Below are 27,304 nucleotides of genomic sequence, written 5' to 3'. Positions count from 1 at the left end.
CCTCTTCCTTGGTATTTTCGATTATACTTGTCATTTGTATTAAAATTAGATAGGCTATAAACCCACAGCATATAATTTTCGCTTTATAAGTTGTATGTATTTTTAAGAAATTAAGAGGAATGAAAGTTTTTTGTGTTTGCTCATATATTGCTCATTTCTTCCAGAAACTTGAGTTCCATTTGTTATCATATCCCTTCACCCTGAAGAACTTGTAGAGCAGGTTTTATGGCAACAAATAGTCTTAGTTTTCTTTTATCTGAAAGCATCTTTATTTTTCCTTTGGGGAGAGGGCTTGACTTTACAGAGGTGTTTTTTTTTTTTTTTTTTTTTTTTTTTAACGATTTTATTTATTTATTTGAGACAGAGAGAATGAGAGAGACAGAGAGCACATGAGAGGAGGAGGGTCAGAGGGAGAAGCAGGCTCCTCGCCGAGCAGGGAGCCCGATGCGGGACTCGATCCAGGACTCCAGGATCATGACCTGAGCCGAAGGCAGTCGCTTAACCAACTGAGCCACCCAGGCGCCCCCAGAGGTGTTTTTGATATACCATGAACGACATCCATTTGAAATACTCAGATAGTTTTAGCTGGCGGGGAACTTACCTGACACTCTCTCCCACTTGTGGTGGGCGGCATCTGGAGCTCTTCAGTCTGTTGGCTGCTTGTTTCCCTTACACGGGAGCAGCTTACATGTCTGCTAGAAATTTGGACAGTTTACGTGCAGATTTACATGCTCCTCATTCGTGCATTTCCCCCCTCATTTCTAGGTGCTGTGGTCACTTAGTCCGTCCTCTGATTCCTCCGTGAACAGATTTGTTGTTTTCTCTCAGAATTTCAACTAGCAGGGGCACCAACTCACAGAGTACAGGAAACTCACTCAGTGCCCCTCTTCTTCCAAGCGTTTTTTTTATCTCTATAGTTCCTGCTTACTTCTGGTTGCTCTCCAGTGTTTTCAGATGGTTGTTTCTTTCTCTTCTGTTCAGAGTTTATAATTGTTATCTGTCAGGTCATTGGTCAGATAACAAACTATTCCATTAGTAGAAGTGGAACTCTCTTTGTTTGCCCTTAACCTGGGTTGAGACTTGGGGTGGTCTTTGCTATATTGGAATAAAAAAACCAAGGCATTTCACCAAACTCACCAGTACTGGTATTTATTAAATGCTTGTTCTATATGCTGAGCCCATATATAACTTTGTGTTTTATATTAATACCACAACTGTGGTGTGCTTTTTTTTTTTCTTTTTCTCATTTTCAGCCATTAAGAAACTGGTACTGAGGGCAGTTAGGTTCACAAAGCCACCGTGTCTGGTGACAAAGCTGGGTTTCAGATCTTTTCAATTCTTTTGATTCAAGAGCCCACACTGTTAACACAGTATGGTGTTACCTTTGCCCTATCCTTAGTTTACCTGTAACTGTAGCAGTTCTTCCTGAAAATAAGTAGGGATAGAACAGTGACATGAAAGATGATATCTATCATTATGAAACATGTTGTGTTTTAGGAAATGGAAGTACCAGTATTGCCGAAAATCTCTCTACCCATCACCAGTTCTTCCCTGCCTACCTTCAATTTTAGTTCCTCTGTGATCACAACGTCCTCTCCATCACCCATTAGTCCTTCGCAATCATTAACAAACAAGGTACAGAACCATTGTACAAATAGAGGTGATTTTTGTTCTTTATTTAAAAAAATCTAATACTCTGTTGAAAGCAGTGATAAGTTCCCACTATGGGACTTAATAACTCAGAATAAGAAGAGAAAAAATGGAAACGGTGTTTTCCTTTTTTAAATGTACATTATAAAGGGATACATTATAATGGAGTGCTCTTTAATTCTGATTCAGTGCCTTAGAGACTGATGATTGTAAGTTTGTTTCCAAACATTGTTTCTGATTAAGATGCTTTTTTTTTGGTGAGAATGGGGTATTGTTTTTATATCTCAGGTAGGATTAACTGCTCCTGTTTTATGCTTTCACCCTGGCTTTTACTTTTTCTGAATGTATTCTTATAGATGATATGTTTCTCCTTTAGACAGATACTCACCTCTGAGATAGAGTATACTCCTCTCCCAAGGAGAAGCCAGATTTTATGGCAGTTTACAGTTTATTTTTCAGAAGTTTACAATTTAGCAATTGATCTTTATTTTTATTTATTTATTTTTTAAAGATTTTATTTTTAAGTAATCTCTATGCCCAACGTGGGCCTGGACTTAGAACCCCAAGATCAAGTGTCACATGCTCAACTGACTGAGCCAGCCAGGCGCCCCTTAACAAGTGATTTTTAAATCTAAAAGGAAATTGTGTTTGGCTTCTTTGAAATGATTAATTTGCTTAAATTAAGGTCTGTTTTATTGTCAATTTCTTTTTCTAAAAAGTTTTTAATATTGTAATAATTTGGAAAACCAGGTACAAATGACCTCTCCAAACAGCACTGGCAGCCCCATGTTCCGATTTTCATCTCCGATTGTAAAATCTACTGAGGCAGATGTACTACCTCCATCATCTGTAAGTAGCAAGCAAGGAATGTTTCAGATTTATTTTTTATCAAAACCAAGATGTCATTGGTGGTAAGAAATAGCATTGTTTTTCTTTCAACTTAAAAGAATTTCAGTGTACAGAAAACTTGAATGAGTGAACACCTGTTTATTTTCCACTACCTATATATACATATAAGCATATATATTTTCTCATGACCATTTGAAAGTTAAGATACAAATCTCTTGATACCCTTACATCCATATGTCCCCTAAGAAAAAGGACATTCCTCTGCATACCTGCAGTACAGTTATCATATCCATGAAATTTAACATGATATAATAATAATGTAGGCCATATTCAGATTTCCCCATTGCCCTAGACTGTCCTTTAATTACTATTTTGTTTCTCTTGGGCCTACATCCAGTTAAGATCAAGACCTAATCAACTAAATGGCATTGCATTTGGTTAACATGTTTCTTGAATTGCCTTTAATCTGGAGAAGTTTTGGGTTTTTATGCCTCAGAGAATGTATTTGTTTCTTTATAGTTAAATATTTTGGGGAGAATAAGGTTAATGTTAAAGTTATCCCATGCATCTTTGGCATGTATATCAATTTTACATGTTGCCTTCTCTTTTTCACTGTGCTCTTGTTTTCTGTCACAGATGGATATTCCAGATCATTTTGTAATTTCCCTCCTGCATGCCTGAAACCTGCCCATTGTCAATAAAGTCCCATACTTTTTATTAGAAAGTGGTATTTAGAAATCCAGAAAAGAGCTTTAGGAGCACGTAATTATTTTATGTACTGCTTTGAATGAAAAAATGCCTAAGAAATGTAAAATGCTATTTGATAGGACATACCATTCATTCCAAGAAGCATCAATTTTAGAGATTATAAAATATGAAAACCTGGAATACATGAAATTCAGTGTATTTTTTTTTTTTACTTGGAATAGGAAAAAGCTATTTGATACTCATTTAAAACTAAATAGACTCTTAAAGGATACATTTTTTTTCTTTACAGATTGGATTTACATTCAGTGTGCCTGTTGCAAAAACAGCAGAACTTTCTGGCTGTAGTAGTATTTCAGAACCAATTACAAGTAGTAGTTCAGGTAAGTGAAAATTTCTCACAAGTTTTCACATAAAAATAGTTGCATTACATTAGATTAGTATTTCACATTCTTTAATCTATAGCAATTCTTGTAAATGCTCTTATTTGAATGAAATTAGCTCTAAAAAGCAAATAGGAGCTAATATCAATCCTTGACAGTATTTTTAGTCTGTGTTCTCAGAAATACTTAGCTCACTAAATGGAAATGTTACAATTTGATTATGACAGGGATAGTCATGGCAGCACATATATTCGTCGTCTTTGTTTAATTAAAATAAGGTGACAGTTTATTATAAATGAAATCTCATAAGAGATTAAAGGGTTGTCTACATTGTTATTGAGGTGAAGTTATAATTGCAGTGCACTCCATCTCTAGGTTTAGTGTTCAGTTCACAAACATTTTTATGTGTAAGGGCCTCTGCCGATAGTAGTACATAATTTCTGAACTCAAGGAATGGGTGTAATTGAGGGAAAGAAATGAGTCATCAGATAATGAAATCCTAGCATTTTGTTCTGATAGTGGTGGTTTTCTTTCAAGTGTTTGCTGTTTAGGAAGTGGAGAATCATCTGGGCTAAGTTACTCAGGTCAAGAATTTTTGAGCAAGGGCATTTTACTCAAAAGATAAACAGCAAATGCAAGGGTATAAGAATTAGAGAGAAAACATGATATTCTTTGAAATCTGTAGGTAATTTGTCATGAAGTTAAAAAGTAGCTTTAAATTCTAAAAATTCTTGAATGTTGCACTAAAGAATTGGATTTTAATCTGAATGTAGTAGGAAGACATTGAGTGATTTTAAATGGGGTGACCTGGGTGTCATGGATTGACAGCAATGTCCATTGAGGTGGGGGGGGGTGTGGGTGGGAGTTGGGTTTTATAGGCTGAGATATCAGTTAAGTTCTTTTGCCCTCTCCAGAAGTGTTTGACTATCTCAGTTTTGTTTTGTTTTTTTTATCAGTGTTGGAATTAAAAAACAAACAAACAAACCACAACCCCCCCCCCCCACCAAAAAAAAAAAACCTAGAACCTCCCTCAAGGGATAGAGTAAAAAATAACAACAAAAACCAAAGAGCTAGGACATAGAGGCTAAATGTTCTAGCTTTGGTTGAGCCAGAAGATAAGAGTATAGACTATGAGAGTGGCACAAAATAAGAATTTGGTATGTTTGTAGTCATGTTTTTTATTGATTAAAACAGCCTTATGTAGGAGAAAGAAGTAACAAGCACGTTTCAGGTGTACTTTTTATCACAAGATTTTTTTCTTTAATGTTACTATGAATTCATAGAGGAATAAACTTCTGCCAATTACCATTTTCATGCCTGGTTATGAAGAAAGGCATGAAAATCCTTCCCAGTTTTTATTAATGCATTACTAATGGTAACTGGATGAGCAGTAATTTGTTAAAAGAACTTTTGTGTTCATCACATCTGTGGATATTACCCAGATTTTTAAGGCATTTTTTAGGAGTGGCATACATAGAATTGTGAGAATGATTCTCACCACTTCTATTGTTAAGAAGTTGATTGAAAATGTGTAAGTCATGATTAATTACTTGGTGGCAGGAGCTAATTTTTCCATTATCTTCTTTTTCCATCAATTTGAGTACACTGCAGGGTATCTTTAAAATTTACCTTAAGTTACTAAAAGCATGTCAGTTTTGATTCTTTTTTTTTAAGATTTTTATTTATTTGACAGAGAGAGACACAGCAAGAGAGGGAACACAAGCAAGGGGGAGTGGGAGAGGGAGAAGCAGGCTTCCCGCTGAGCAGGGAGCCCGATGCGGGGCTTGATCCCAGGATCCTGGGATCATGACCTGAGCTGAAGGCAGACGCTTAACGACTGAGCCACCCAGGCACCCCTCAGTTTTGATTCTAAAGGAGGATAGACCATGACAAAGTGCTACAAGTATGTTTTATTTTGCTTTTTTTTTTTTTTTTTGAAGATTTTATTTATTTGAGAGAGAGAGAGCGGCAGAGAGCACAAGTAGGGAGGAGAGAGAGAAGCAGGTTCCCCTCTGAGCAGGGAGCCCGATGCGTGGCTCAACCCAGGACCCTGGGATCAGGACCTGAGCCAAAGGCAGACGCTTCACCGACTGAGCCACCCAGGTGTCCCACATGTTTTGTTTTGACACAGTTATTATAAGAGGTGGGCACAGTGTTTTGTTTCTTGTATATTTTTGTTACCGAGATGAAACAGATGTAAGGCAAAACGAATCATTTCAGAGGGAACAAACTCAGTGGTGCTTAGTGCTCACTGTGCTGTATAGCCACCACAGTCTGTTTAGTTCCAGAACAGTTCTGTCCCCCTTCCTGCAGAGGAGTCGAGTACCTGCTAAACAGTCCTTCCGCATTTCTCCTCCCCCAGGTCCTGGCAACCACCAGTCACTGTTTTGTTTCTGTGCGTGTACCTATTCCGGAATCATACAGTGTGACTTTTTGTATCTAGCTTCTTTTACTTACTGTTTTTCATGGTTCGTGCATGTTACAGTATGTATCAGTACTTCACTCCCTTTTTTTTCTTTATTTATTTTTTAAAAATTTACTATTTGTTTCTTATTTTAAGTAGGCTCCATGCCCAGCACGGGGCTTAAACTCATGATCTTGAGTTTAAGAGTCCCGTGCTCTACCGACTGAGCCAGCTAGGTGCCTCAGTACTTCACTCTTTTTATGGCTGAATGATATTCCATTGTATGGATATGCGGTCGTTTTTCTGTTCATCCATTGACGGACATTTGGGCTGTTTGCAGCTTTTTGCTGTTGTGCATAGTGCTGGTATGAATATTCATGTACATGTATTTGTTCGAATACTAGTTTCAGTGCTCTGGGATATATATCTAGAAATGGCCAAATGGTAGTTCTGTGTGTAATTTTTTGAGGAACCACAAAGCTGTTTTTCTCAGCCTCTGACTCCTTTCACACTCCCACTAGCAGTGTATGAGGATTCTAATTTCTCCACATTCTCACCATGCTTATTTTTCATTTTTTGTTTATAGCCATCCTAGTGGGTATGAAGTGATCCTTCCGTTGTGGTTTTGATTCGCATTTCTCTAATGACTAATGGTGTCAAACATATTTTCATGTGCTTCTTGGTCCTTTATCTTCTTGGGAGAAATGTCTATTCAAGTCCTTTGCCCATTTTTAAGTTGGTTTATCTTTCTGTTGCTGAGATGTAAGCATTTTTATATAGTCTGGATACTAGATCCTTATCAGATATATGATTTGCAAATAATTTCTCCCATTCAGTAGAGTGTCTTTGCTTTTTTGATAATGTCCTTAGATTCACAAAGGTTTTTAATGTGGCAGTGTTCAATTTTTTTCTTTGCTTATGCTTTTGATGTCATATCTAAGAATTCATTGCCAAATCCATGGTCATGAAAATATACCTCCTCGGTTTTCTAAGAGTTTTATGGTTTTAGTTCTCACGTTTTACTTTTTAAAAAAATTTTTTTAAAGATTTTATTTATTTATTTGACAGAGACACAGCGAGAAAGGGAACACAGCAGGGGGAGTGGGAGAGGGAGAAGCAGGCTTCCCACCGAGCAGGGAGCCCGATGTGGGGCTCGATCCCAGGACCCTGGGATCATGACCTGAGCCGAAGGCAGACGCTTAACGACTGAGCCACCCAGACGCCCCAGTTCTCACATTTTAGATCGTTGATCCATTTTGGGTTAATTTTTGTTTATGACATGAGGTGTGGGGTAGATAGGAGTTTTTGAAACTACTTGACCCACTCCTTTTAAATTGGCAAACACTCCAGAAAAACCTGGTTATTTATATTTTATTATGGAAAATTTCAAACATTTTCAGAAGTAGTAGACTGAATTCTCATGTACTCTTTACCCAGCTTCAATGCTTAGCATTTTATATTATTTTATTATTTTTTTTAAAGATTTTATTTACTTATTTGACAGAGAGAGACATAGCGAGAGAGGGAACACAAGCAGGGGCAGTGGGAGAGGGAGAAGCAGGCTTCCCGCGGAGCAGGGAGCCCGAGGTGGGGCTCAATCCCAGGACCCTGGGATCATGACCTGAGCCGAAGGCAGACACTTAACCACTGAGCCACCCAGGTGCCCCAGTGCTTAGCATTTTATGACCAATTTTATTTCCTTTTCTCTCATTCCGCCTTCCTCTCCCATGCATAGAAACACACCTATTAGGTTGTATTGAATTTACTTCATCTGTAAAAACCTTCTCGTTTAGAAATGGAACCACACAGCTATTATCATACTGAAAATACAGATTTCTTATTTTAAGTATAAGGATATGTTTATCTTGGAAAGTTTAGGAAACCTAAAAAGAAGAAGCAATAAATAAAAGTCAGTCATCACTAGCAGCCACCATTACTCTTTTGATGTATTATTCAAAATCTTCTGGACTTTCTATTTCTAAAGTCTTTACCTGTAACTGTGCATTTAAGGATCATTTTTGTGGCTGCACAGCATGGATTCTGTGATTGATATTGTCAGTCCCTTAGTGAGCATCTATCATCCAGGTTTTCAGTATGAAAACTGAAGGATACTTTCTTTTTTTTTTTTAAGATTTTATTTATTTATTTGAGAGAGAGAGCGAGAGCATGAGCAGAGTGAAGAGGCAGAGGGAGAAGCAGACTCCCTGCCGAGCCAGGAGCCCGATGTGGGACTTGATCCCAGGACCCTGGGATCATGACCTGAGCTGAAGGCAGCCGCTTAACCAACTGAGCCACCCAGGCATCTGAAAACTGAGGGATACTTTCAATCATAGGATGAATTTCTAGAAATGAAGTAACTGGCTCAGTTGGGAATTTATTGTTAAGGTTTTTTTGATCAATATTGTAAATTGTTGTGTAATCAGAAACACATTTCATGCAGTTTGTGAGCTTCAGTTGCCATATCCTCTCCAGTGTTTCAGTTTGATTTTCTTAATTACCAGTTAATTCATTGGGTAAGAATTATAGTTTATACTTTTTGCCCTTTTGGAGGAGAAAAATGTACAGTGTACAGAATGGGAAATTGTATCTCTACTTTCTTATAATGGTTAACCCTGTACTTTTAAGTAAATTTGTTCATTATCTTTGAATTACAGTGACTTTTTCATGATATTTTAGACGTTGGTCCAAATTGGCTTTGAAAGATCTTTTAATACATTTAACTCCATCCAGTGCTTTTTCTTGGCATAATGTCTTTTATAATTAAAAAAAAATTGCAGCTCAAGATATCAGTGCAGTGAATAGTACAAGCTGTAAGAAGAGGCCAGATGAAGATTGTGAGGGCCCTTTTAGACCTGCAAAAACCCTGAAAGAAGGAAGTGTCCTAGATGTTCTCAAAAGCCCCGGTAAGATAACAGTTGCCTTTGAAAATACTCTAAAATCTTAATTACAAATTCGTGGTCCTATTTGAATATCAACTGTGGTATACTTTAGGTTTTTAAAAAATTATGGCTAGTTTGATAGGGAATTGACTTGAAAATAGACATTGTCAGATGTAATTCTTTTGGAGTAAATATCTTAGAAACTCTCCTTCTTTGGAATTCAAGGACTGTCCTAATACGAAATCTCTTAAGAGGCAAGTATAGCAGGAGAAAAAGAGGAAAGTGTAGTAGGAGAAAATGAATTGCTTTTTAGTAGAGACAGGCCAATTTGGAAAAAAAAAAATGTAAATAAACCTGATGATATACTTGGACATATCTTTCTCTATGAGAATGTTGAACTGCTTTGTTCTCAGAAAGAACTGGGCAATGAAAGACAACATTTGCTGATTCTAACATAGGTATATGCAAGGGACAGTGCTCGCTTGAAACAAGGTTTGAGAGCTCATAGAAATAACTTGAAGGCAGTGACTAGAAGTACACAAATAGTAAGTTTTCAGTTTGAAAATCAGAGGACAGCTACAACTGCGATTGTGAGGTCTGCTATAGGAATGTAAAAGTGTATATAAGGTGATATGGTTGCTCAGAGAGAATTTAGATTTATTGAGCAGATAGACATGTTCATGTCTAATTGAGTAAGAATTTCCAGATAAGGTTGTCTTCTACAACAAGATTTAGGAGGATTAGGTTTCTTTGGTCTGGCTTTCTCATTTTAGAGATGAGTATACTGCCTCCAGGAGTCCCAGTAACTTAGACAATTTGACACACTTGGGGCAGAGCTCCAGAGCGCCTGGGCTAGAATTAACTGAGTCGTAGAGAGGCATCGTAGAGAGGATCGACTGATCTTCATTTAAGTTATACTCTGCATTCATGATGCCGAGGCCTCCTCCCGTTCAGTTTTCTTTAAATAGCAAGAACTTGGAGGAGTCCTATGTTCTTTTGAGGAAAATTAGGAAAACCTGTGAAAGGGGAAGGAAAAGAAATCTGTAACACCTTAAGATGGTTACTGTTAAAATTGCACCAAACTTAGTGACTCAAATTAATCATTAAAAAGATAGTACATTTTAGACCAGTGGGAGTAACTGAAGTATGTGGGTTTTGCCTTTTTGCTAAAACTAGCTCGAGGTTGGATTAATTGTAGCCCTAGAAGATCTCTAAATACAGTCTTCTGTATCTTCTTACCCTCCAATTTTATTTTCCTTTTGTGTTAAAAGCTGGAAAAACAGGTCACTGAGTTTGTTCGTATATGTAAAAAAAGGTTAATTGGTCCAAAGTAAAGGATTGGAAGGTCATTCCCATGAGTAAAGTTGGAGTGAATCGATTGAATTCAATGACAGCAGTTTTGGTAGTACAGAGACTTTTTTCAACTCCTATTACTCCATGATTCTGTGTGAATACCTTAATTGTCTTAAGTACACCTTTAGTGGTTACAAAAAAGGTATATTTACAATGTGAAACGTTCTGTGATTATATTGGAGAACTACTTGAGGCAATTTGTTTGAATTAGGGTTTGGTAACGTTCCATGGCATCTTTGAGTAGCATGAGCTCATCCTCCACTAGGGTAGACTGGGTCTTCCTTTCTGTATTTCTAGGCCTTACCAGATGGTTTGGTTCATCTCTGTTGGAATTTTTCATCATATTTCTCATTGAACCATTACCATTTTAAAGTTCTGTATGTGCTTTGTATAATTAAAACCAGTCCTTACAACTTCACTATACTTTGGGAGGGATATCTGTCCAATATGCATACCTATGCAGCTCTGCTGATTTTTACTGAAAGTAGAGGATACCACAATAGTGGATTATAACTGGACAAAATTGAAAGATTATAGATGTTGAAGACATTTGGCTTAGCCAAGGGAACACCTGAAAGCAAAAATAGTTCAGGGAGGAAGGCTATGAATATACTGTACGTTGGGGTTGCGGCGAGGCAGAGTGTGGCAAACACTGATGACAGTGGTGTATGTCGGTAAATTACTACCAGTTAAAGCCTCAAATTAGATAGTGGTTGAATTACAGTAAGTAGAAACTCCTAGAGGAAGAAAGTAATGTACTATAAACAAAACCTCTTTTGTAGAATTTTAACTAGGACCAAAGTGTCACTTATTAATTATGTGATTAATAAATATTGCTTAGGTAAAAAAAACCCCAAAACTCTAAGTAGTCCACATTGGATTTTAGTAACTGCATAAATGTGTGTAAGTATGTGTTCTCCTAGTAATAGCATATCAGATCATGTTCTGATTAGAAAGCTTTCCGTACTTTTTTTTTGCTTACACTCTCCTCTTTCCCTCATTATAGGTTTCACGTCACCAAAGGCAGATTCTCTTGCTGCTCAGCCTACTACCACAAGCCCAGTTGTTTATACAAGACCAGCAATAAGTAGCTTTTCTTCTAGTGGCATCGGGTTTGGGGAAAGTTTAAAAGCCAGACCATTGTGGCAGTGTGATACTTGTCTACTCCAGAACAAAGTTACAGACAGCAAGTGCATAGCCTGTCAAGCAACAAAACTGCCGCCAAAAGAGACTGCTAAACAAACTGGAATTGGAGTACCAAGTAAAAGTGACAAATCAACTCTTCCCGCGTCAGGGACAGGTTTCGGAGACAAATTTAAACCAGCAGTAGGCACTTGGGATTGTGATACCTGCTTAGTGCAGAATAAACCCGAGGCGATAAAATGCGTGGCTTGTGAAACGCCGAAGCCTGGGACTGGTGTTAAGCGAGTCCTTACGTTGCCTTCGGCTTCAGAGAGCGCTGTGACTATGGCTGCTTCATCTGCCACCTGCACTGTGACCACGGCCGCCTTAGGGTTTGCAGATCAGTTTAAAAGGCCCGTGGGATCTTGGGAGTGTCCAGTGTGCTGTGTTTTTAATAATGGAGAAGACAGTAAATGTGTGTCCTGTGTGTCTGAGAAACCAGGTACGTGTATGGCTCTTTGGGAAAATTTTGTTCATTATTTTAGTAGGACATTTAAATTTATTGTCTACTAAGAACCACCTCAATGTAATGTGGCAGGATGAGCATTTCCTCATACATCTTAATTTTTCTAAGCCGTCTTGAGGTAAAATGACTTGCGTGGTACTGGATCTCCATGTTATCTGAGGCGGTGCATTAAACAGCCCAATATATACTTGTACCTCTTTCTTTACGTACATTTTTATCAGAAACTTTTCGCTCTTCACGATCGTTTTCAAAGATGACTAGTACAGATGCTGAAAGATCTTAGAAGGGACAGTCTTTCTCAAACTGTTCTCCAGAACAAAATACCACTTCGTCTCTTTTCCTCTTAGAAATGAGGATAGCACATGGTCATTTCCAGAAAAGGTTTCACTAAGGGGTAGACAATACTGCTTTATGAAAAGGCTGTGGCCGAATATTAATGGTGATACCTATGTGCTCTCTGCCGGAGATATTGCCATGATAGTAAATTACTGAATCATTAATGGAAAAATTCTAACGTGGCAGTGAGAAAAATGGAGTCAGGTTTGAGTTTTTCCTGTTTCTCTGTTCAAATTTGAAAAAGTTACTGAGATTCACAACTGGAAATGACTCTTTGCTGTTTTTGTAATAATATTATAGAATTATTTGGTATAGATATATGGTAACATGGGTGCTAAATAAAACCTTTTATGAATACCCTGGGAATTATACTTCCTCTTTTATTGCATTATTCATGGATATGTAGTTTTAGGTCTGCAACGGAAAGTTCTTGATTTGTTAGCGTATACTCTATGTCTGAACACAAGGGGTGAGCCATATTCCTAGTTCTTACTGGACATCTCCACAAGAATAAGATTCCAGAATCTTCATTCTGAAATAACTTTTCTTTTTCCATCTGGCATTCCTCCTCCACCCACCCACCCACCCCCAAAAAAGGCAAGTTTTTGATCGTACAAGAAACTAGAATTAATTGAGTTGATTAGGAGAAGAAAAGTTAGGAAGTAAATTGTTAGCCACACATAAAGGAAGCTCATACGTTTATTAAAGAAATCCGACTTCATCCTGTCAATGATGAACCATCATTTTAAGCAGAGGAGTGATACAGTACAATTTGTATGTTTGACAAATTGCTTCGTGGCTTTTTGGAGGGTAGATTTGAAGACAGCAAAAGTTGAAGGGAGACCAGAGGACACATGAGGAAATTGTATCAGTAGTGCTGTGGGCAAAGGTAATGGCTACGGATACTAATGGAGTCAAATCAGGATGTTGAATAATGTACAGTTGACGCCCTGTGGATTTGAAGCTGGGAAGTTGACACATACATGCAAGGTCTTTGGATATCCTATAATGGGCGCTCTGGGCTGGAAATACAAATTTGGGCATCAGTAGGCTATAGTTTTCAAATAAGGCATGGGAGGAGAGGTGATGTAAAGTGAGGGAGTCGTGGGAATAGAGGAGATGGCCTAAAACTGAGCTCTGTTAACTTCAGGGAGTGGCAGGAATGAAACTTTGGAACAATTAATCTTGTAAAGGAGGAACCAGAGAGGAAAACCCAAAACTGTGTGGCACTGGTTGTTTCTTAGAAGAATGGACTTCGGGGAACAAGAGCGGAGGTCTCAGGAAGAAGACTTAATCCAGCAAGAGCCGAGGGCCGCTTGACACAGGGTAGCAGTAGGAGGCTCAGAAAAAGGGAACGACACCGCTAGGAGAACATGTGAGGGAGGAGGAGGCATGTAGCCACGCTGGCCGGCTGGGGAGGAAAGCGCAGAGGAAGCGGTTTTGGTGGTGGTGAGACTTGTGAGGACAGTGGACCGAAGATGGAGCCTCGGGGAGCAGTTTTCTTGGCAAGATGGAGGAGAACCTAACGGTAGAACAGACACCAGGTGGCTGGGAGAGGCGACAGGTGGACAACGGGTAGGGATACCGGAATGAATGGCTCCCCTCGTCACACACTTACTTCGTGACGGCTTCGTGGAGCTGTCCTTCCCGTGCCCCCTCTGCTCCCCACAAACTTGGCAGATTTAAATGGCATCTCTGTGAATCCGTTCTTCTCCTGCCCCACAGTCAGCTCTTCGTTCTATTCTCATTTATCACTTTCCATCTTGGTGATGGTGCTACTATGCATTTATGTTTTACTTTCCCCTTTTTAGACCATTAGCACTTCTAGAAGTTAAGCAGCATTTCATTCATCTTTATGTCCTTAGAACCATGGTATATTATGGTACTTAATAAATGTCTGTTAACCACTGCCATGAACTTTTGTGCAAAAATGATCATTTCAAAGGCAGAGCTGGGCTTTGAAATCTTGCAATTAACGTGGTCTGTGGCTATGTATTTTATGTGTTAGGATATTGCCTATAATTTATATCTTGGATTTTAAAATGCTGTCCTGTTTGAAGAGATTTGATAAAGATTCTTAAGAACATTTTAGTCTTTTAGTCTCTGATTTCTGAGCATGTGTTTTTTTTATTAAACCATGATTATTCAAACTTCGGGTTAAGAGAGAGCTCATCACTAGGCAAGGTGAGTGTGAGCTGCTTGTTTGTAAGATTAAAAGAAATCTGAGCTGTCTATACTGTTTTTAACAGTGTAAAGTTGATATTTCTGGCACTTTATCTGTCTTAATAGGAAACACTAATTGAACGTTTAGACTTAGTGATGCCTTAAGATATTGACATAATGTGAATTAGAATTTGTATGTGTTTCCTTGCTGTTTTTTAGGAAGTTCAGTACCTGCTTCAGGTAGCAGCACTGTCCCCGCCTCTCTGTCTTCTGGAAGCTGCCTGGGGTTAGACAAGTTCAAGAAACCCGAGGGCAGCTGGGACTGTGATGTGTGCCTGGTACAGAATAAAGCAGATGCTACCAAATGTGTGGCGTGCAAAAGCGCAAAGCCAGGCACAGAATCTGAGTTTAAAGGTAAGGCATTGGGGCAGTGCCTCCTTGTACTGCCATTTTAAAGTGAAATATTCGCAAACAGCTTCAGTTTTTAAATTGTTTGTTCTCTATTGAAAATTCACGTAAAATGAGATCTCGTTCTGGACACTGTTAGCTCACATCTGAGTTACTATAAAGATGGGTGATTTCCTGGTCAGCAGCGAGGTGTTTTTTTTTTTTTTTTTTTTCTTCAGCTGGCAAGGGACTATTCTATCTTGTGTTGAGTCTGAGAGAGTTGCAGATAACTTGTTTCTAACTGTTAACAAACGTTTGGCATCTAGATGAATTTCCTGACTCTTAATCTGACTGGGAATTTATGCCCTGAGAACCTTATTGTAAGTAAGCTAGATTTGGGCTTTGGTTTCCCAGAGAATGTCCCAGAAAAAGAACTCTCTTAATAATTTTGTTTCATAAATACAAAGGAAGAATCTCTAAAAACAATTTTTGCTAAACTGTCGCTGGAGGCCAGATTTTTCAAGTCTTCATAGTCCTTTATGACTTAGTATTTCATATGAGGTACGTTTCAGTCAAAAGGTTGATCAATCTGGGAAAGAGCAGAAATTTTAGATCTGAAGGAACAGTCAGGGAGAGGTAAGAAAGATTTTAATCGGTAAGGGAGGAGGTCTCAAAGGTGAGACCGTGAGGGCACTAAAGAAAGAATGCCGAGCTTTATCAGCTTGTAACCATGTCTTAGACTAGTGGCTTTCAGACTCTTTTGACTGGAAACCAATCAGTAAACTTTTGCATTGTGACCTATCACATGCACAGGGTATTTGTCTCTATGATTGAACAAAAAGTATCACAAACCAATACTTTAGTATGTTTAAGTTACCCTATTTCTGTTCTTTTTCATTTTAGAAGAAAAATGCTGGTTGCAACCCACTAAATTAATTACATGGCTAAAGGGACACAACTGGTTTGAAAAACATTGCATTTGAGGTGCCTGGGTGGCTCAGTCGGTTGAGTGATGCTTGGTTTTGCTCAGGGTGGTGAGATCTAGCCCCATGTTGGGCTCCGCACTCAACATGGAGTTTGAGATTCTCCCTCCCTCCGTCTCTCTCTCTCTCTCTCTGCCCCTCCAGGTGCTCGTGCTCAGTCTCTCTCTCAAATAGATAAAATAAATAAATAAATAAAACCCCAAACACTGCATTTGGGTGTCTTAGATCACTACTTTCCAGTCCACTTGAGGTCGTTGTGTAGCTGTTAACCTTGTGATCCTTTTTCCGTGTTGTCTCCCTATTGTGCTATAATCACCATACCTTCAAATCTGAGCCTTTGAGGCAGAGGTGATAATGAGTTAATTACTGTCTTTAGCCCCTTCAGTTTTAGCTTTCTGTCTAATATCACTTAATGTATTTACAGACCATGCAGAATACTGTTTGCTCCTGTGATTCTGATAATTTTTCAGTTACGTTTCTTAGGGAAAGAAAGGAATGGGTCATCATTAAAGGGGGGGAAATTTGAAGGTAAGAGGGCTTTTAAAGCGTGGCTGTCATTTGTCTTTATACGTGGGTAAGCAGGGTAAAGGATAAATATCTCGGCACTCCAGTGATGCCTGTTCATTTCTAGTTTACTCAGCTACAGAAAAGCATTATGAAACCAAGACTTTGATCTTGTCAACATAGTATTGTTTGTCTTTTTAAGTACTGCTTCTGCTCACACAGTTCTTCTGGTACTTTGATGCTAAAGATTTTTTTTTTAGTGTTTGATAATGAACTTTATTCACAAGATTTCAAACTCTAATTATGACAGGATTCATAGTGAAAAGTGTATCTCTTGTCCCCATTGGTTCATTTTCCATCCTTCTTCCCCCACCAGAGGGAAGAACTGTGGTTAGTTTCTTAGAACTTAGAATAGAGCTTTTTTTATGAACATGATAAGCAAATATACTCTTACCTGTATATTCTTGTTTCCCTCTATTTTATTAGAAAATGTTGTATATCCTACTGCCTTTTTGCCCCCTTGATTTTACCGTGGCTAGCTTGGACACATCTTTGTTCTTCATTTACAGCTGCCTGGGATTGCATATGGCATTTTGCTTGTCTGTGAGTTTATCTTTAAAGTTTTTTTATTTTATTTTACTTTACAGTAAAATAAAGACTTAGGGTGTGAGGGCGATCTGGCTGCGACCTCTCTTCACCCCACTGGTCACCAGGGCAGATTACCCTGATCTGGCTGGCCAGGTGGGTGTCCCCTTCCTTGCTCACGGCTCCACGTATGTCCCTCCCGAAACTGCGTGCTCTGGTCGAAGAGGACGGCCTTCCCAGGCAGAGGAGGGCCCTTCTCTGGTCAGGGGTGTACGAGTAGCTGCGCTCCCCTGCTAGAACCTCCAGACAAACTCTCAAGGTCCATTCGTAGAAGAACGGAGGGTAGTCAAACTTGCAAGACTCCAGATGCATCCAAATGACTACCTGTGGCCGTCTGCTTTTCTTTAAAAAAAAAAAAAAAAATTAAAAAAAAAAAAAGACTTAGCTGTAGAATTGCTGGGTCAAAGGATACATGTGTTTGTGATTTTTAGTAAATACTGACAGTTGCCTTCCAAAATTGTGTGCTAATTTACACATCTATGTGTCATGTATAAAGTGTCTGTTAGTCCTAGACTCCTCACCAACACTGCTTTATGAGGTTTGCTTGATCTCTGCCAGTGTCATGGACCGAAAACGGCTTATGAGGGTAGTTGGAAGGAGTGAGGTGGAGTGCTCCTGCCGAACGTTGGGCTGCTACTTCACGGTCACGGACGTGGCTAACGCTCTTCAAAGTAGGCTTTCCAGAGTTATTCCTTTTTAGGTTTTATTTACTTATTTGGGAGAGAGAGAGAGCACAAGCAGGGGGCGCGGCAGGGAGAGGGAGAAGCAGGCTCCCTGCTGATCAGGGAGCCTGATGCAGGGCTCGATCCCAGGACCCCAGGATCATGACCTGAGCTAAGAAGGTAGACGCTTCCCCGACTGAGCCACCCAGGCACCCCTCCAGAGTTATTCCTTTGTCTCTTTGTTCTTCAGGGGTACATTTTGTTTGAGAGGATAACATTAATTCAGTGTCTTTGTGTGGTGTCTTTTATGTTCTGAAGGCTTTGGCACATCTTCCTCGTCTTCGAACCCCGCAGCCTCATCCTTCAAGTTTGGTATCCCATCATCCTCTTCGGGGCCTTCTCAGACTTTAACAAGCACTGGAAATTTTAAGTTTGGAGATCAGGGAGGCTTCAAAATAGGCGTGTCTTCAGATTCTGAGTCTCCAAACTCCATGAGTGAAGGCTTTAAATTTCCTAAACCAATAGGAGATTTTAAATTTGGAGTTTCGTCTGAGTCTAAATCTGAAGAAGCTAAAAAAGACAGTAAGAATGAGAATGATTTTAAGTTTGGACTTCCTTCGGGTTTAAGTACTACAGCTTCGTTAGCTCCATTTCAGTTTGGGGTGTCCAATCTTGGGCAGCAAGAGAAGAAAGAGGAACTACCTAAATCTTCATCTGCAGGCTTCAGCTTTGGTACTGGTGTTATTAACCCCACACCTGCTGCTACTAACACCGCAGTGACCTCGGAGAACAAGAGCAGCTTCAGCTTTGGAGCCCTAGAAACCAAGAGTGTTTCAGTGGCTCCTTTCACATGTAAGACGTCAGAAGCCAAAAAAGAAGAAATGCCTGCCGCCAAAGGAGGGTTCACTTTTGGCAGCATAGAACCCGCCCCTCTGCCGTCTGCCTCATTGTTTGTGTTGGGAAGGACAGAAGAGAAACAGCAAGAGCCGGTCACTTCTACTTCTCTAGTGTTTGGGAAGAAAGCTGACAATGAAGAGCCAAAGTGTCAATCAGTGTTTTCCTTTGGAAATTCAGAGCAAACCAAAGATGAGAGTTCTTCAAAGTCCACCTTTAGTTTCAGTATGGCAAAACCATCTGAGAAGGAATCGGAGCAGCCAACAAAAGCCACTTTCACGTTTGGAACTCCAACCAATACTACGGCTGGTAAGTATTAAAACTTTTTTTTTCTTTGAAACAAGGCGTCTCCGATCTGTGGACAAATGCAGCAGGTCAGGGAATGGTTTACACTGAACAGAGTTGAGAGAGACCTGTAACAACTCTCTGGAAAGGACATAGGATTTTCAGTTTTCACTGCTCCAAACCCCCGTGAGGTGATGGTGTTTTCTACAGCTCTGATGGCAAGCCCACAGGGTTGCACATCTGTCCATGCTTCTCCCTTCTGTTTGAGCTCTGACAGTTGGAATTGGCATACTATTCAGGAGAATAGGCCTGCCTTCGTAAGCTCATGAAATATTTTCTAACTCAGTCTTTATGTACAGGCCTTCATTCACAAGTAGAGCTAACCAGTCATCATCAGGCATTTAAGGAGCATAGACAACAAATATAACTAGTCCCTGAAACAGAGGCAATTATGAAAACTAATATCCTGAAGGAAAAATGAAAGCATTTAAAAAACTTAAAAATGTGGTTGGTGAAATAAAATCATTATGTGGGTTGAGGAGCAGAAAAAACATAGATTGGTGAACTGGGATTTCCCAGAGCCTGGTGCAAAAGTGCAGGGAGACGGAGTCCTGCTAGCTCACGAGTGCCATCGCAGGAGGGGCGCGTAGCAGATGAGAGCAGGACGGACGAAATGTCAAAGTGGTGACAGAAGACCATTTCCAACGTGCAGAGAAAGACCCTGGCCTTAAAAATGGAAATGGCCTACTCACTGGCAAAGACCAGTGAGATTTTAGGACACCAAAGCCAAAATCCTGAATGCTTTCAGAGAGGGAAAGCTGGTTGCCATCAGACTTTGAATTTGTGCTTGAAACAGTAGAGCAGTGTCCTCAAAGTGAAAATGGTCTTGATCCTACAATTTTATATCCAGCTGAATTCAAAATAGAGATGTTTTCAGACAGGCAAACAAATAGAACACCCACGAATACTTCAAAATAATACATTGGAAACACGAAATGAAAAATTAACCTTAAAAAAAAAAAAAAGAATGGAATTCAGTGGATGTTTTTTTGTCCGTTGTCTGGACATTCAAAACACCCTCCAAATAAGAAAATAAATACTAAATTATATACGATTTGGAAAGGAATAAAAAATAAGATTGGGTCTAATCAAATGTAATCATGGTATCACTATACTCTTTCCATTGAAACAGACACTCTTAACCTCCCGTTAACCAACTTGAAAGTGAGCCAGCGTGCTCCACTTTCTGTAAATCAAACTAACGCCCATACCATACCGCGAGCAGCCTGTCTAGAGACCGTATTGGAACTGAGACGACATTGGGATGGTTAAAAAAAAAAAAAAAGTGTCTTCAGGAAGGTGGGTGGTTTCAGGCTCACCGTATAAAAACCAGTAGCTTTCCTCTAAATCAGCAAGAAATAGCTGGACAAATGACCTCTTTCATACCTGTTCCTGAGTGAGCGTGTTCTCCCTCCCAGCGCCCCCAGCATCATCTCAGGTTTGTGTCTAGTTGAGTGTGGTTGACACACCCATCACTAGTTTCAGGCATGCAGCGTAGCAATCGCGTGGCTGCATGTGACCCGCTGGCCCTGCTGCCGGGGTCGCTCCCTCTGTCCCCACACGGCGCCAGGACGGCCCTGCAGACGGTCTTCCCGGGGCCGGGCCTTTTGTCCTGTGACTGATGCCTTCCAGAGCTGGAAGCCTCCGTTTCCGTTTCGAGAGGAACTTTTGTGGGGTGTGACAAGCTAAGCTCATTTTAAAATGCACCTGGAAGGGCAAATGCCCCAGCAGTTTTGCAGGGAGGGGCAGGCACACAAACAGGTTCAGTCCGCTAACGTCAGACTGAACTGCGAAGCCACGGTAATTCAACAGTCTAGGAACAGTAACTGTAGAGGGAACAGATGCACATGGATGTGGAAATTTACCATGTCCTAAACGTGGAGTTGCACATGAGTGCGTGGAGGCTGCACTGGGCAGCCAGTGAAGCAGTCGGGGGGACTAGGACCCTGCTAACGTCGGTCGCAAACTCGAGAGGCGAGCGGTCTCCCGCTATCTGAACAGTTACCCAGACGTAGGTCCAGTTTGATGTGTGGGATTGAGGGATGCTTTTTATTCTTATTAATCTGAATGCTGAAAGTTGGCCTGATCTAAGATGCCATAAAAGAAAAGATGGATATATTGGCTCACATCAAAATGTGATAGAACACGTCCGTGTGCTGAATGAATGTATTTAACAAGACGTGAGGATTCTGTGTTCTCACGAATGACTAGACTGCAGCGTAGCAGAGAGTGCTGTGTGGTTGCTTGCGCTCAGAGGTCTTGTGTGTCCCGTCGTTCGTGTCTGCAGATCCAGGGGCAGCGAAGCCGGCGTTCGCCTTCCTGAGCAGCGGCGCTCCCACGGGCAGTGTGCCGGCCGCCGCGGGGGCCGTGTTCCGAAGCCCCGCCGCCTCCAGCGCGCCCGGGCCCGCCTTTGTGTTCGGACAGGCCAGCAACCCCGGGGCCAGCTCTGCCTTCGGGAACTCGGCCGAATCGGGCGCACCTCAGTCTTTGCTGTTTTCTCCAGAGAGCAAACCAGCGACCACGTCGAGCGCGGCCGTCACCCCGTTCGTCTTTGGGCCGGGAGCCGGCAGCAACAGCACCGCGGCCTCCGGCTTCAGCTTCGGAGCTACGACCACATCCAGCTCTGCAGGTACGGTGACAAAGGAAGAACGTGCGTGTGCTAGCTGGACGGGCTGGAATTCTGGCCTCTCTCTGCAGGCGACGTAGCAGGTGACCAGAGAACGGCCCGGCGCCAACTAGGCCGGCTTTACCCGGGATGTTGTAACCGTTCACTGCGTGGAATCGTGTATATTGGGTTCGGTTTAACATAATTAACTCTTGGGAGGAATTTCTCTAGTCTCAGTGACATCTTTAGTTTTTCCAAGTGTTCTTTTTGAGATGTTAGGTTGTTAACCAGAAACTGGGGAGTGTTTCATTCGACACGCGTCCCCAGTATGTAGCATGTACATGAGGACAACACTAGCTGGTCTCTGCTGTGTGGTAGATCATCTGATGAGAGATCGCGTGTCTTCTTAGATCAGTCCCTCTACCTGAAAAAATCTCGCTGCGAAGGTGGGGATTTTTGCTAATAGACCATTTTGTTGATGTGAATTCTATATGGTTTCACTAAATAATGGAGAGAATTATATTCTTAATATTCAAACCTTGCCTTGATGGGATCTGTTCAGCAAGGTAAGTGTCCGAAAAGAAGCTTGAAGTTTGCTGCCGAGTTTATAGATGTTTCTTGAGGATTATCTCATGGTAGCTATTAAGTGACATCAGTGTTTCTCTGGGCCTCTAGGATCCTCCTTTGTATTTGGCACTGGGCCTTCAGCACCATCTGCCAGTCCAGCATTTGGGGTTAACCAAACTCCGACATTTGGACAGAGTCAAGGTGCCAGCCAGCCTAATCCCCCGGGCTTTGGAGCTCTGTCCTCGGCAGCAGCGCTGTTTTCTGCGGCTTCTCAGCCTGCACCGCCTACCTTTGGGACTGTGTCAAGCAGTAGCCAGCCTCCTGCATTCGGACCGCAGCCCAGGCAGTCTGCGTTTGGCTCTGCGGCAGCTCCGAGTTCCGGTGAGTGTGCCCTGCTCTGTACCCAGGGTCTGCTTGTCTGCAAGTAGCCTGGTGTCTGTCCCTAGCGTCTGCTTGTCTGCAGATAGCATGTTTCTGAATTTTAAAACCATGCCTATGTCTTATTTCTTTATTTTTTATTTTATTATTTTTTTAAGATTTGTATATTTGAGAGAGAGAGAGCGCACACAAGCAGGGGGAGCGGCAGAGGGAGAGGGAGAAGCAGACTCCCCGCTGAGCAGGGAGTCTGACCCGGGGCTCCATCCCTGAGCCCAGGGCAGAGGCTTAACTGACTGAGCCACCCAGGTGCCCCCTGTCTTATTTCTTTAAATGTCTCTTGTACTTGGAATAGAAAAGTACATGCTTGGACTTCCCTAGAAACAACATTCCCAATTTTCATACAGTGAAGCGCATTAAAGCATGAGATTAACATGTAGTTATTTCTTACTCTTTGAGGTGCAGCATCGATTGAGTCCCATTTCTCCCCATTTGAGTTTTGGAGCACTCCAGCCTAGATTTCAGCCGCATTTTCTAATCTTCGTTGTGACTGGATTTACTTCAGGAGGTTATGCCCCCACTCCAGTTCTCTCCTGGGCCAAAACTGCCCAGGCGCCCAGGACACTTTGTTTGATGATGCTTGACTTGCATATTTAAATGAACATTCGTGTGTGTGTGTGTGTGTGTGTGTGTTTAATATGGCTAATCATATTGTACTAAGAGGATATATTTCCTCAAAACTGTAGGATGTATACTTTTCTAACTGTAAAATATGACTTCCTATAGAAAAGCATGGGACAGAAATGAGCAGTGTGGTGGTGGAGCAAAGGCAGCCATCTGCCTTTGGCTCAGGTCATGATCCCAGGGTCCTGGGATCGAGCCCTGCATCGAGCTCCCTGCTCCGCGGGAAGCCTGCTTCTCCCTCCCACTTCCCCTGCTTGTGTTCCCTCTCTTGCTGTGTCTCTCTCTGTCAAATAAATAAAATTAAAAAAAAAAAAAAAAGGAAATGCACCTCTGCTCATTCTTGTGTATGTGCCTTGGGGCACACATGCATATTTTTCTAGGGTATACACCCAGGAGAGGGCTTGCCAAATTAAAAGGTGTGCATGCATATCTTATACTTCGGAAAATAATGCAAGCTTGTCCTGATGGTTTGTGCCCATTCACATCTTACTACGTTGTATGAGGATTCTCATATTTGGATTCTGCTGGATTTCATTTTCTGTGAATTGTTTCTGTAAGGATTTTTTTTTGGCCGTTTTTTTGTTTGGTGGTTTCACTTTTGCTTACTGATGTGCAGGAATATTTTTATGTATTCTGGATATTAGTATTTTGTCAGTACAGGGAGCAGAATTTCTGCTGGGACGTATGTTAACCATTTTAATCAGGATTGATTCTTCTCAGCACGTGAATTGCAGAGTGTAGCTTTTCACACAAGTGCCATTTCCCTCCTCCTCCTCGAGTGGCCGTTGTGTGCTCAGATGAGTGTTTCCAGGATGCAGATGCTGTGTGATACAGCGTGCTTTTCTTTTCTATACAGAATTCTGTTTTCTCCAGCACCAGTGATCCCTCTCTGTTAATAATTTCTTTGTACCTATCATTAGTTATAACTTTCGCTCTTCTCCCTTTCTTAGAGATCGCTTCTCAATATTTTCAAATACATTGGCTGCTTGTTATTTAGTATCTTGAAGGAAATTTTTCACAGAATCATCTGACCTGTTCCTTCTACCGGGCTTTCTAGGCCTGCTATTTAACTGTGGTCTTGGTACCACTTTTTACCATTCTCTTGGGATTGCCCTTAGCTTCCTCTCTTTCCTGGATGATGTCAGTGTCTTGTTCTTTCTTATTCTTTTGTTTTGATAGAGCAGATCTTCTAGTGGTTTCTTAAGTCCTCAGGGAAGAAAATTTTGAAACCTTACATTTCTGGAAGTATCTTTATTCTGTGCCTGTGTTTGGTAAGATTTCGGTTGAATACAGATTTAGATTGGAAATAATTTTCATAGTTTTGAAAGCATTTCTCCATGCTGGACTTTTGGCTCCCTCCTAGTTGCTCTGGAAGTCTTCCTTGAACTTTGCTTTTGGACCCATTTATTCTTTCTGGAATCTCACTGGATCTTTTCTTTTGCCTCCAGTGTTCTGACTTACCAGGAGGATGGTCCTTGATCTGGATCCATTTTTACCCACTGACAGTGAGGAATTTAGTCTGTCCTTTTGTGAACGTCCATTCTTGGGAACTTTCTGGAATTACTTCTTTGACGATTTTTGGGCCTCACTCTTTAACTTCTGTTCTTTTTTCCTTTTTGTCCTTTCTGGGAAGATTTCTTACATTTATCTTTTACTTCCCCTTGGTCAAGATTTTACTTTTGCTAATTTTAAATGTTCTTTTTTGTTCTGCGGATGTGTCCTTTTTATATTCTTCTCTTCTTGTTTCAGAATTGTTACCTGTTGATCTCTTGAGGATATTAATGATGAGGTGTGGGTTTTCGTTTTTTCCCCTTTAAGCTATTGTTCTAGTCCATTCTCTACAAATTGCTTTTCTCTATTATTGTTTGGGTCTTGGTGTTTATGAAATACTTTCCTCAGATGTTTGGTGCTTCTTGGCTATCTACTCACAGTTGTTTTTTTTTTTTTTTAATTGTAAGAATTAACATGAGATCCATCCTTTCAGCAAATTAAGTGTATAATACAGTGTTGTTAACTACAGGCGCCCTGTTGTACTGCTGATTGCTAGCACTCCCTCATCTTGTGTAACTACACTTCACACCCGTTGAAGAGCACCTCTCCATTCCTTTCATTTCTCTCTCTCTCTCTCTCTCTCTCTCACACACACACACACCTGCAGCCGCCCTTCTTCTCTCCGCTTCTATGGTTTGGCTATTTTAGGTTTCTCATATAAGAGAAATTCTGCAGTATTTGTCCTGTGACTGGCTTATTTCACTTAGCATGATGTCCTCTAGATTCATTCATGTTTTTGCATATTTTTTTTAAAGGCTGAATAGTATTCCATTGTGTGTGATATACGTTGTTTTCATCTCTTCATCTGTCAGTGGACATTTAGGTTGTGTCCACATCTTGGCTGTTATAAATAATGCTGCGGTGAACTCGAGAGTCCACATATCTCTTCGAGATCCTGATTTCAAATCTTTTGGAGAAATACCTAGAATGGGATTGCTGGATCATAGGGTATTTCTATTTTTAATTTTTTTGAGGCACCTCCATACTAGTTTCCAGTTGTACCAGTTTGCATTCCCACCAACAGAGCGCAGGGTTCCCTTTCTTCACGTGCTCGCCGACCTGTTATCTCTTGTCTGATTTTAGCCCTTCTAACAGGTGTGAGGTGGCACCTCATTGTGGTTCTGATTTGCATGTGCCCGATGAGTGATGTTGAGCATCCTTTCATGTGTCTGTTGGCTGTTTATTCATCTTTGGAGAAATGTCTGGTCAAGTCCTTTGTCCATTTTTAAATCAGGTTATTTGGTTTTTTTGACTATCAAGTTGTAGAAGTTAATATATTTTGGATATCAGCTCTTTATCAGATATATGGTTTGCAAATATTTTTTCCTATTCAACTCATAATTTTATGAGCATGGGACACCGAAGTACCACTTGATAATTCTTTGTGCATGGATAGGCTCGTAGATCTTGAATCTCACTGTAGGTTTGTCTGACGGGCCTGCTTGCTTGGGAGGACATGGATGTTAGTATCAGTAGGTGTTTCCTTCTAGAAGGTCAGGTTCCCCAGAGGTTATTCCCATTCCCATCGTGCCTGGAGGGTACTCCTACTTCTGATTGCCCATGCTCTGGGAGCCGAGTCAGGGAGGAAGGCTGCAGCTGTCCGTGCTCATTACATCAACTTACTTTTAATCCTTCTAGTTTTGATAGGATGCCCTTGCCTTTGTGTGTGATCCCCTAGTTCAGAGACCCCTCCAGAGACTGATGTTCTGTTCTGTTGGGGTAGGGAATTATCATCTTGTTTGGTACTGGGGAGGGAGTGATCTGGGTACCTGCTTCTTACACAGATACTCTCCCATCCTCCTCCTCCTCCTCTTTTTTTTTTTTTTTTTTTATAGTCACACCTTCATTCTCCCTTCCAGAGGGCCCTGGCACCCAAGCCTTTGGGTATGTTGAGTGTAAATGGAACTGCGTCTATGCTTTCCCTGCTGCTAGCTTAGTACTTGGTTCCAGTCAGCTTCCCAGCGTCTCCATTTTGTTGTTGTTGTCTCCTCTTTCCCCCAGCTTTGTAAAAATCCCTTTACTATTATTTTAACATAATTTTTGAAGTTAGCACTAAATGTGTGTGTTGATTCCACTATTTTGAACCGGAAGTCTCTTCTGCCCTTTCCTCCTTGGTCATGGGTAAGTTGGGTCACTTGTCCAAGGGTGTTTTTTTAAGTATGTTGTGTGTGTCAGTGGAGAAAATTCTTCGTTTTAACTTTCTTTATATTAAATGATTATAAGAGAGCTTAATCCGTCCCCCGTTTTTGTACGTAAAGGTCAGAGTGCTTACTAGAAAAACTGCCCTCTTGCCCGTCGTGAAGTTTTTCTGCTTTAACTACCACAGGTTCGGTTTTCCAGTTCGGCAGCGGCAGCACCACCAATTTCAACTTCACGAGCACCAGCCCGTCGGGAGTATTCACGTTCGGGGCGAATCCGAGCCCCGCTGCGGCCTCGGCGCAGCCTTCGGGCTCCGGGGGCTTCCCGTTTCCGCAGCCTGCGGCGGCATTTACAGTGGGGTGAGACGGGGGCTCCGGCACGGTGGGGCTGCGCGCGCGCGCCGGACTGCGACCGCGTTCTGCTTTCGTCCCCGAGGGGTGCGGTGTAGCTGGGCCGAGACCCGTATGTGCCCCCCCCCCCGTCGCTTGCCCGCAGCGCAGTTGTGCAGGAGCCGGGCTTCGGCGCGGCGGCCGCTGGGGCGCGCATGCGCACTGACGGCCTGAGTTTACGTCCACGGTGCCCCCCCCCCCCCG

At 41.3% G+C, this 27,304-nt stretch overlaps 1 protein-coding gene across 2 annotated transcripts in view; it reads left to right on the top strand.

The window, feature by feature from the left end:
• NUP153 (nucleoporin 153) overlaps positions 1 to 27,304 on the top strand; it is a 77,358-nt gene that overhangs the window by 48,473 nt on the left and 1,581 nt on the right. Inside the window, exons 12-22 of one of the 2 annotated variants that reach the window (XM_044917363.1) lie at positions 1,498 to 1,635; positions 2,401 to 2,499; positions 3,497 to 3,581; positions 5,731 to 5,739; positions 8,775 to 8,894; positions 11,230 to 11,847; positions 14,590 to 14,784; positions 17,870 to 18,754; positions 21,078 to 21,419; positions 22,071 to 22,343; positions 26,899 to 27,070. In XM_044917363.1, coding sequence (XP_044773298.1) covers positions 1,498 to 1,635; positions 2,401 to 2,499; positions 3,497 to 3,581; positions 5,731 to 5,739; positions 8,775 to 8,894; positions 11,230 to 11,847; positions 14,590 to 14,784; positions 17,870 to 18,754; positions 21,078 to 21,419; positions 22,071 to 22,343; positions 26,899 to 27,070 — 2,936 coding nt within the window. Of the gene's footprint in view, positions 1 to 1,497; positions 1,636 to 2,400; positions 2,500 to 3,496; positions 3,588 to 5,730; positions 5,740 to 8,774; positions 8,895 to 11,229; positions 11,848 to 14,589; positions 14,785 to 17,869; positions 18,755 to 21,077; positions 21,420 to 22,070; positions 22,344 to 26,898; positions 27,071 to 27,304 lie in introns of both variants that reach the window. The other variant, XM_044917364.1, reaches the window with a different exon arrangement.

This window comes from Neomonachus schauinslandi, chromosome 8 (assembly GCF_002201575.2).
Source record: "Neomonachus schauinslandi chromosome 8, ASM220157v2, whole genome shotgun sequence".
Lineage (NCBI taxonomy): Eukaryota > Metazoa > Chordata > Mammalia > Carnivora > Phocidae > Neomonachus > Neomonachus schauinslandi.
This window is presented reverse-complemented; position numbering and strand designations above follow the sequence as displayed.